The sequence below is a fragment of the Cryptomeria japonica genome, chromosome 10 (genome assembly GCF_030272615.1).
Source record: "Cryptomeria japonica chromosome 10, Sugi_1.0, whole genome shotgun sequence".
In the NCBI taxonomy this organism is placed as follows: Eukaryota; Viridiplantae; Streptophyta; class Pinopsida; order Cupressales; family Cupressaceae; genus Cryptomeria; species Cryptomeria japonica.
The window spans coordinates 779,882,120-779,893,350 of NC_081414.1; the positions used below are offsets into that span (position 1 = coordinate 779,882,120).

Below are 11,231 nucleotides of genomic sequence, written 5' to 3' on the forward strand. Positions count from 1 at the left end.
ATTGTTCTCAACTCATTAATTGCAGTTGCCTTCATCTTGTAAGCCAGTGGAAGGGCTCTCAATACTTTGGAAACTATTTCATCTTCACTTAGAGATCCTCCACAACATTGAATTCCCATAACAATCTCATTTACTCTTTCCATAAACACAACAATTCTTTCTTTATCTTCCATCTTCAAGTTTTCATACCTTACCCGTTAACCATCAAGTTCAGCAATTTTGATAGTAGGATCACCTTCATTCAGAGTTTTCAATTCATCCCACATAACCATTGTCGACGATTTATTAGTCAATCCCATGATTTGCTAATCATAAGTGCACACAAGAGGGCTTCTCTAGCTCTACAATCATTTTCAATATTCTTGTCCAGGTCTGCAGGAGCAGGATTGCTAGATGCCATATCATAAGGTGGGTATCCTTTCTCAGTGATCTCCTAAATATCCTTGCCAAGATATCTAAGATGAGTCTCCATTCGAATTTTCATATCCCATAATTTGTTCCATCAAGCTTAGGAATTTATCTTTTGAAAATAGTTGCCAGTGGATTTGAAGTGATAGCTGCCATAGGATCTACCTCAAGCAGTTAAGCATCTGCAAAAGAGGACAAAAGCTTTGAAACAAATTGTTAAGATAACTGGTGAACAATTAAGAGGGGGGTGAATTAGTTGTTAATAGATTATATCAATTAAACCACTTTATAACCTTTAACCGGATCACATAAACATTAATTATCGAAATAGAAGAAACAAATATTGGTAAACAAAACAACTTAACAATGAAACAGATAATCAACACAATGCAACCATACCACATAACACCATGATTTGCACATGGACTGAAAAGCGAAAAACCACTGTGGGAAGCCTACCATAGTTAGATGATACTTCTTCAGAAAGTATGTGATACAATGAGGGGCCTCCACATGCAGGAAGGCACACTTCCTAGAGTGTACTGCTCATTAGAAAAGAGTTTCACTGAGTACAGAGAGGTTATAACCAACTTAAGATAAATCAACAACAATACAGAATAATGAACTTCTAGAGATAGCATCTACCATGTCTGATTACAGTCCCAGTTAAGCACAATACTAAAGGCCTTTGACCTCTTCCTTAATCCCAATTTGATCACCTATGATTGACCAAATCTCCTTTGCCTATGATATTACTTTCCACGACCATGATTTTATCTACAATGAGATCTTACATCAATTTCTACCAACCTTAAGGCCTAAACCAATTAGGTCGGCCACCTAAAAGATATTACAATAAGATCACTACATACATCCATATTACAATGATATGCCATGTCGTCTTAAGATGAGAACAACAATAACCAATACATAAATCATTCGGGTAACTTGTAGAGAACATGTTAACATGATACCGATCCATAACCTAGATAGGAACCGGACCTAATCTGGATCCATCATGCCTAAGAAATATCTTCAATCAGTTGAGGCACAATCAAAGAATGTCTTCAGCATCCTGAAATCCATCTAGAAGCGGCACCAACACCACTTATGCATCATGTCTAGATTTCTCAATGAAAGCTCTGCCGATTAAACCTTAAACCCATGCCAGTAAGGGTTTACAAGAGTATGTGATAGCATCCAATTACCAATTCAATACCAACTACCCAAAACATGCTCCAGAAGCATGTAAAACATAAAGTCAAACATACTCCATTGATCCAAACATGTCGAAAGTGTCCAATAAATAGTCTCTTTTGTCAGTAACACTAGATCTTCTACCAATAACCAAAACCTGTTTGTCGGTAACCAAAACCTGTCTGTCATTAACCAACTATAATATCTTGTGTTGAAATCAATGACAAAACATCAATGCAACACATAATCAATTCATCCATAATGCCAACAGTTTGTAGGGTTTCTTACCGGTAGATTTCTAGATCTTAGGTTCGTATTTACCTTCTTCAATGTTGTCCTTTGTACTAGAAGGCTCACCTTTCTCAAAAGTAGTGTATCCCAACCCATTTTTATCTCCATTCTACCTTTGTGACTAGATTTTCTCATCAAGCATATTAGAGCTCTTGTTAAACTTTGCAAGTGTTTCATTAGCATCAGCAAGTTCCTTTGTAATATCTTCTCTTTTTCATCAAAATTTCTCTTAGAGACATTGCCATGTCTAGATCATCCTTTATTTCTTCTTTTCCTTCTTGTTCCTCATTAAGATGAGCATACAAGGTTCCAACCTCCTGGTTCAGCTAAAAGATCTCATATTCTTTTTCTTTGAACTTGTCTCTAGTTGTCCTCCTTGCTCCAAGCTCTTGACTTATCCTGATGGATAGGGCTTCCAACTCTCTCCTTAGAATTGCCTTCTTATCATTCATTTTTTCACCTTCAATAACTAATGCATCCATGTTTACTTCATCTAAAATTTTTTTTTCAGTAAACTCCATCAATTATTCTGAAAGTTGTCTTCTCTTAGCAAGTGAGGTTTTATACTTTCCTTTCAATGTATCTAGTGCTTCTTTAGGTTCTACAAGTCAGTTCGATAGCTTTCTATAACTCATATCCACCATGATATTCTTAGGGATCTTTCAAAAGAGGTTAAGCCTTAAGGTAATTAGGCTTTGATATCAATTGATAAACTTATAAGGAACTTAGAGGTGGGCATGAATCAATGCAATCAAAAACAATAAGACAACTCTAATCGCCACTTTAAATAACTTAAAGCTTAATAAACATAAAAGAAATATCACCACATAAGCTAACACCCAATATATCAACCTCCACATAACACCAAGATTTATAGGTGGAAATCCAAAAGTGAAAAACTACCGTGGGAGTTAATACCCACAAGATTCATAATCTGCAGAATAGAAATCTTTGATCAGTTAAGGTCTTACAAATATGCCTAGTTAGGAGAAGACACTATTGAGAGTCACCCAGTTAAGGGATCTACCTTAGCCCTGTTAAAAGCTTTGCCCTGTTAGGACCAACCTTGCAAGAGGATTTAGACTTAAGTTAATGAGCTACCCTATTAGGGGATTTATGATTTCATGCATATTAGGACCTACCTAGTTAAGAGATTTGACTAGTATAATTGTTAGGAAAATAATAGTAAAATGATCTTCATGTAGCACCTATGTGCTTGATAAGATCCTCTTTAGTTCTGCCTAATACATCAACAACACACCAATATAGAGCTTCTCAGATTACCACACAAACAAACTCACAATATTCGCTCACGATCTCATACATCATCTCATAACTCATCACACTGTTTATAAGCATCAACTTAGTGGGCTAAGAACCTTAGAACAATTTCCTACTTTCAATGAATCTGGTCAATCTTGCACTACACGCTTTAATTATGTCGGCCACTGACATAAAAGTCCAAAAATAAAACATTATGTGTATCAATTTACCGATCTTAGTGACTTTGTTCTATCAATTAGTTATTCTTCTTTATTGACTGCTCTGCACATCATAACTTCCTCATCCTGTTGAATCTATCACTGCAGTATGAAACATAGCTACTGGATACAATCTCCAACACTCCTACAAAATCGCATCACCTAACTCTTCATTGATCATTCATACCAATTTCTTGAATACAACTCTATTCTTGTTTACTGGTTGAAGTCTTATTTGTTGGTTCACTAATAAACTATCTCCTCTATTGGTTATGATTTACCAGTTGGCTTATAAGACTTAGATGACTACCAAAACATAGTTACCATCAATAACAACATAGAACAAGTCATCAATCAACCTATTACATCAAAACATCATCATCAAGCCAACACACACCCCCTACCAATCCTACATTTTTACAATTTCCTGTTTTTCCCTTCATGCTGAGTCCTGATTTCTTTTAATCAAGACCTATTTTTTGGCCCTGTACAATAGTCATTTCAGTTGAGAAAAAAACTTGTTGTCATGTCAGCCTACTTTGTAAATTTAATTCATTTACTGGCAGTCAAGTATAAAACAAGGTCTACCCCTCTCATTTTAAATCCTAAGCTAACCTAATCGAAATCAAGTTCTCAATTATACTCTAGAAAAATTCAATTCAACTGAGCAAGTAATCAATCATTCATCAAGCACTGGAGCTGAAGTGAATTCAAGTTCAAGTATTGAAGATGGGCCATGGCATCCATGGTCAATGTTTTATGAAGACATTTTACATGAAACCCTAAAACCTTTGTGTGAAGGTCAAACGAAACTTCATCAAGGTATACATTATTGTTTCAAGCATTGTAGTCCTTCCCTCAAAAGAAAAGTATTTTATTATAGTACTTCATTACATAATTTATCAATTGAATTTCATGGTCAATTGCAATATTAAGGTTTGACCTAAGACAAACCCCTATTTCCAACCTATTTCCTATCCTTTTAATATATGTGGAATACGTACAAAATTTGTACTTAAGAATTTTGGTAGATTTAATAGTGACTATAATGGTGAAAATTAGGGTTTCCACCATTAGAGGGATGAAAACCACTAATTTTTGCTTGGGTTGACCATTACATTGAAAAGAGGGAGAATCCAATAGATTTAGTCAAAAATAAAAAAACATACTAAGACCGAATACTGATTGGATTGATCAAGGGGTTTCCTCTTTTGTGAGTTGAAATGTTGAATTAAGGTAAAGTGCTAAAAAATGAAGGTAAAACTAAGAAAACAATGAACTACAAATGCGGTATTTTGGCGTGCACCTGAATGTGAGCAATATATGCAAATTTGGATCTGATCCTTGAAAAAGCTCCAAAAATATCAGGACCAGTGTGCCCGTCATCATGGTCCTCCTACTTTTTCACATGCCAAAGAGGGTTGATTCATTTTGGCAAATAATGCCTATTATCAAGAGTACAACTTCGTACCTATTTCCTATACACAAAAAGAAAAGGAAATAGGTTGGGAATAGGGGATTTCCTTAGGTTAAACCATGAAATTGAGATAAAGATAATTGAAATTACTATACTGAAAGGTTCTCCTTTTGAGGGAGATGTTGAATAATGACTAAAAATCAAGTACTGTACCTCCTTGTGAAGTTTTGTTTGTCTCCACACGGAATTAGGGCTTGATGAAGTCTTCAACAAAATAGTATGGATGATGTGAACCTCAATGCTTGATTCTTGACTTTCTTGCTGCTCCTAAGCTTCAATGAAAACCGATTAATGCTCAATTGCTCTTGAATGCTTGATTGCTTGATCTCATATGTGCGCAATTTCATGTTTGTATACTTGTGGATGATTCATAGATGTGTTAGATGTGAAATGAGAGGGGAAAGACCTCCTTTTATACTTTCCCATTAGATAAATTACTAATTTCCTGACATGAGCGAACATAGAGCAAGAGATCCTACTCAAATTTGAAATAGGACCAAGGGGTCAAATGGGGCCCAATTTAAGGGAGACGAAGTCATGGCACCCTGGTCCTACCGCATTTTTAGGGCTAGGATAATATGCCAAATGCATCAGAAAATCCCTTAAATGATTTGCAATTCATGAGAGGCATGAGCATGACCATGTCCCAATCAGGCCAAGGGGTGCAAATGCTAAGGTGGGCACCCAATGCGGTCAAAATTGTACAATAGTACGATTTTAGGATGGTACAATGACGAGTAGGTTTAGCTTTTGATGGTGGAAAATTCAAATGACTAGGGCAGATTTGTGCTACCTGGTCCCGAAAAATCAGGCCAAACTTCTAAGAATAGGTTCTAAACATCTTTTTTTCCTTAGATCTCGATTTGTGCCTCTTTGGATATCTATAACAGTCTATTTTCGATAATTCACTTTTATTATTCATACTTTTACCCTAATTTCACAATTACAATCCAAATTAAACTAAGAAAGAGAATAGCCAATACTAACCAGTAATCCAATAAGAATCTTAGCCCTTTCCTTATTTGCATTGAGGCTAGATATATTTGGGTTCAGTCCTCTTTCAATGTAGTGGTGTTAGTTTGGTTATTTAGTGGACTTACTTGGTGAAACCCTAATTCCTAATTTTCACAACTTTACAATATCTACTCACCAAATAGAACCGCCTCTTCTGGAGATTATCAATGGTTAGGAACTTCCTGTGGTAGACCATTCACTAGAAAAAATAGATCTCAGGGGTAACTTTAGAATTCTATAGTGACAACCAATTAAACGATGTCTAAGGAGAAGGAGAAATGAGCTCAAATCCAAATTCACTAGAGTATTGGCCATCCTTAGAGGGGCCCTTGACTAAGCTATAAACAAATTTCTCTCTAAACAATTTTAGAGGGTTGAGAATCCTAAGAATTTCAACAATCGCAGTTCTGAGGGGGGAACAAAATCCTACGTGGAGAATCTCCAAACAGGCAGAAAGGTACCAAGAACCAAATAGTCAACCCAAAAAACCCCATATTTATCAACCAAAGAATTCTCCATAGTTGATCAAACAAGGTGGAGCTCCAAGTGGGAAACCGAAACCCAAGGGTCTTTCCAAAATCTTATGTGTCGCCCATTGCCAACCTGCCAAAGAAAACTATTCAGTGCACTCACTACAGTAGAAAATAATTATGACTGTAAATTAACTATTCAGTGCACTCAATACAGTAGAAAATTTTCTATTTTATTAATAATGCATTAATGTGTAAAATAATTATTAAGTGCACTTCAGTATTAAATTATTATTTTTTTGTTTAATAATGTGAATGCTCATTTCTATGGAAAAGAAATTAATCTTTCAAAGCTGACCGGGAAAATCTTACGCCTACTATCATCATCTTTTGTTTAACTCGGAAGAAAATGACCAAAAAAAAAGCTATTGATGAAAAACCATGGGTCATCTAGAATTTAGTCGGGCACTATCCTAATTTCATAGACTTGAACGTTTGAAATTATTGGCTACAGGCAGTCAATGTCTGAATTCGTTAACGCGGGATTGACTGCCCTACTTCGACCATGTCGCTCATTTGGTAGCCTGTTTATTTTCTATTTAAATTCGAAAATATAATTGTTAAGAAATGGCGAAGATGTATTTGTTACTAGCAGTTGCTGTGATTATTGCAGCGAATTATTGCAGTGCAGTAGAAGTGCATGGCGGAGACACGCTTCTAGTGGGTTCTTCCCTCTCAGGAAATCAGACACTAATTTCGAGAAATGGAACGTTTGCATTTGGGTTTTTCAATCCGAGCGGAGCGAATAATTGGTATATTGGCATCTGGTATGCTCCAACCTCTCAGAAAGCCATAGTCTGGGTGGCTAACAGAGACAATCCTGTCACAAACATGCCTGGTGTTCTCAAATTTTCGAGAGGCGGTCATCTCACATTGTTGGATAGAAAGGGCCGTTCCGTTTGGTCGAGTGATAATGGCCAGAAAGGATCGCGGGCTGTAATAACGGACTCTGGTAATTTCATTGTGCTGGAAGCCCACAACGAGTCTGCGATTCTTTGGGAGAGTTTCGCGCATCCGACAGATACATTGTTGGCTGACGCGAAGCTGTGGAAAGGAATGACACTAACTTCCTGGAAGAGTTCTTCGGATCCTGCAAGTGGGCCCTTCTCTTTCCGAATGGACGTGTCTCCAGGAAAGACGGAGTTGATGATGTTGTTTAACAATACCGTTCCATACTGGTCCAGTGGAGAATGCATTGGATACATTGGACACAATTATTTTACTAAGGTTCCAGAATTGGAAGGTCAGATGAAAGTTAAAACCTCGTGTGTGCGGCTTTCTCCTTCAAGAATATATGTTTATTTTGGCCTAAATCCCATAGATCATATGATCACGGGGCGGTTCCTATTAAATGATAATGGCGAATTTGAACTTTACTTCTGGATGGATGATGGTAGGTGGAGTCTGAGGTGGTCAACATACCGAGGTCAATGCAGTGAATATGATATCTGCGGGGCATATGGACTGTGCAATGCTAATGATGTGTGTAGTTGTGTCCAGGGCTTCATGCCCAAGCACGGCTCTCAAGGTTGGTGGTCAACTGGGTGTACTCGGCGGAAACCCCTGCATTGCTCTGTCACGGAGGGCACAACCGATGGCTTCTTGGAAGCCAAGAACCGATACTTGCCTGAAAAAGAAGCTGTCTTAATCAACAACGAGCCAACACAGCAAGGCTGCCGGACAGCTTGTCTCCACAATTGTTCCTGCACAGCCTTTGCTTTCGCTTATTCCGATCCACCCGTCTGCAGACTGTGGTTTGGAGATTTATTCGGAATGAGCGTTTTGTCTCAGGGTCAATCCGTCTTCGTTAGGCTGGCTGCTTCTGAGTTCCCGCCCTTGATATCAGAGCAAAGCAACAAAACCCCTGCACTTACAATTTTACTTTCTGCCGGCGCATCATTTTTTGTTGTTTCAGCTCTCCTGTCGGCCTCATTTATTCTCTGGAAACGTCGAGGACTGTCGAAGAAAAATCTTGAAGAGGAGGTGCCACTGTCGCTCAGAATATTCAGTTACAAGGAGCTGCGAATTGCAACGGACAATTTCAAGCATAAGCTGGGTAACGGAGCATTCGGCTCTGTTTTCAAAGGAACTCTGCCAGACAACAGGCCTGTTGCGGTTAAGAGATTAGAGGGTTCCACGCAAGCAGAAAAACAATTCCGTGCTGAAATAATCACCACCGGTAGAATACAGCATCTGAATTTGGTTAGGCTCTGGGGATTCTGCGTAGAAGGCTCTCGAAGGCTACTGGTGTATGCGTACATGCCCAATGGTTCTCTAAACTCCTTCCTCTTCTCTCAGTCGGAAGACGCAGAGAAGGTTTTGGATTGGAAGACCAGGTTTGAGATCGCACTGGGGACTGCTCGAGGATTAGTTTATCTCCATGAGGAATGCAGGGATCGCATCATTCATTGTGATATCAAGCCTGAAAACATTCTCCTTGACAGCGACTTCAGCCCAAAGGTGGCAGATTTTGGGCTAGCGAAGTTGGTCGGTAGAGATTTCAGCCGCGTACTGACGACCACAAGAGGAACTCGTGGGTACTTGGCTCCCGAGTGGATCTCCGGCCTTCCTATCACTTCCAAGGTGGACGTATATAGCTTTGGCATGACCTTGTTGGAAATTATATCTGGCCGAAGAAATTTGGATTTGAAGGTAGACGAAAGTAGGTTGTACTTTCCTACCTGGGCTTCATCTCAAATTCAGAGGGGAAACATAAGAGACATTGTGGATGCAAGGATAGCAAGCGAGGCAAATATCGAAGAAGTTAGAAGAGCCACTGTGGTGGCTGGGCTGTGCATTCAAGATGATGAGAATCAGAGGCCGAGCATGGGTGAAGTGGTGAAGATATTGGAAGGCACGATTGAGGTTCCTGTGCCACAAATTCCGAGGTCTCTACAGGTCCTGGTTGGTCAGGTAGACGACGACTACACCGATAGCTATGGTGAACATCCTTCCATATCAGGTGATTCCGTACCAGCAAAATAGTAGCCTTTTTTATAGTGGGAGAAACTAAGCTTGTTGCCATGTTTTCTAATTTAGAACCCCATCTTTTAAATAGGAGAACAATAGGAATGGAGGTTACGAAATATTTCCTATATCTTGGTCCATTTATGTACATTAAAAGTTGTTTGCATATTTTCTCAAGTGTTTTCATGCTTTATATATATAGAAAGGATATAATTTATAATCTATTAAAGTCGTTTCATATATATGTAAAATTTAAAATAAAAGTATATCATTAATCTTTTTAATATTATTTTTTGAATTAATTAATTAATTTAGTTTTTAAGGTAATCCATGTATTACAAGTAGTTGTTTGGTGAAATCGTCATCAAGGTTCAAATTTTTGTTGGGATCCAGGCTCGCAAGCTTGGTACATTCATTGGATTGGTATGCAGGCTTGGTAATTTCACTGGATTGGTGTGTTCACATATTTGAACAACAATAATGTTTAACACCTTAAAAAGTGCCCCTTACTGATTAAAAAAAACTGTTTTTTTATTTCTCATTTATATTTTAAGATATGTCTTTTTTCATGTTTTAAAATATATTTATATTAAGATTATGTTGATTGTAATATACAAATCTTAATAAACAATCTTATTTTTTAAAATAATATTAGAAATTTAAAAGCAATAACTGCTTTTTGTAACAAAATACAAGTTTTATTGATGTAATATTATAGGCTTTATAAAGATTAAAGGCTTTCAACTCATTTTTCTATCATGTTTACTTTGAATTAAATATGGCTCCTACTCTCCTCATTATTAGTTTCATAAAGAAAATATCACTCTAGATTTACTTAGTTGTGTTTGAAGCAATGATTGCTCATTTTCATAGATAAAATATTATTTAATGATTTATAAATTTTAACAATTTTTATGATGTACATAAAAGTGTTTAAATGTGATAAAGGATTTGTTTAATCATGTAAATAAAAAATGTCGTTTAGCTTATTCAATGTCTTCATTTATGTTTAGATTTAAAACCATAAGATATTTAAATTATATGATCAAATACATATATAATAATAAATAGGTAAAATTTGTAAATGATATAAAAGAAACATATATAAATATATTACTCATCTTGTTTGAGATCATTTCCTTCTTGTCCAAAGAGGCAAGGTGGATATAGGTAGAAAATTAGAAAATGGACTCGCTTTGTCTTATTACATTGTTGGTCTTTGCGCTACCTTATTCCAATTTTCTAGTAAGATCTTCATGTGGAAATTGAACCTAGATTCCTCCTAAAATAATGTCTACTTGGATTCGCGAGGTTTTTTCTTGTTTGTAGGAGCAAGTTGATTCTTATTTAATTGAATAAGTAGCTAGTCTCATAGTTGTTAAAATGAAGAAAAAATTCTATTTATTAAGTGGGCGAGATTCAGTGGAGCACAAACCTCATTATGGTCTCCATGTGTGCTTGTGACACCAATATAATTATGTATTGTGTAGTTTTGTAGATTTTTTATCTTTGATGGAACAACATGTGTTTTACTTTAGGTTTTTAATTGATTTTTTATTTGCACTCATGGGGATCCTTTTATTTATTTATAAATTAGAGAGAAATTTTGATTTATAAGAGATCTTATTATTTATTTAAATAAGAGCATATCTTGTTGAGGATTCTCAAAGCTCACTTAATCACTACACTTCCTCCTCTTAAACATTACTAAATTTTTTTTTCTTTTGTACATATCATCGAGTTCTTGGAATTTCATGAGTGAGTATTGAGCGTTGAAAGATAAAATATACTTTCTTGAATTTTTTGATATCACTCTTCTATTATTTAATGACCTTTTTTCTTCTTCACATGAAAAATGATATTAAG

The 11,231-nt window shown here is 36.5% G+C and overlaps 1 protein-coding gene across 1 annotated transcript; it reads left to right on the forward strand.

The window, feature by feature from the left end:
• The first annotated feature begins 6,965 nt into the window (after positions 1 to 6,965).
• LOC131034929 (G-type lectin S-receptor-like serine/threonine-protein kinase At2g19130) lies at positions 6,966 to 9,383 on the forward strand. Its single transcript, XM_057966540.2, has one exon. The coding sequence runs from the start codon at positions 6,966 to 6,968 to the stop codon at positions 9,381 to 9,383; it is 2,418 nt and encodes an 805-aa protein (XP_057822523.2).
• Positions 9,384 to 11,231: the final 1,848 nt, after the last annotated feature.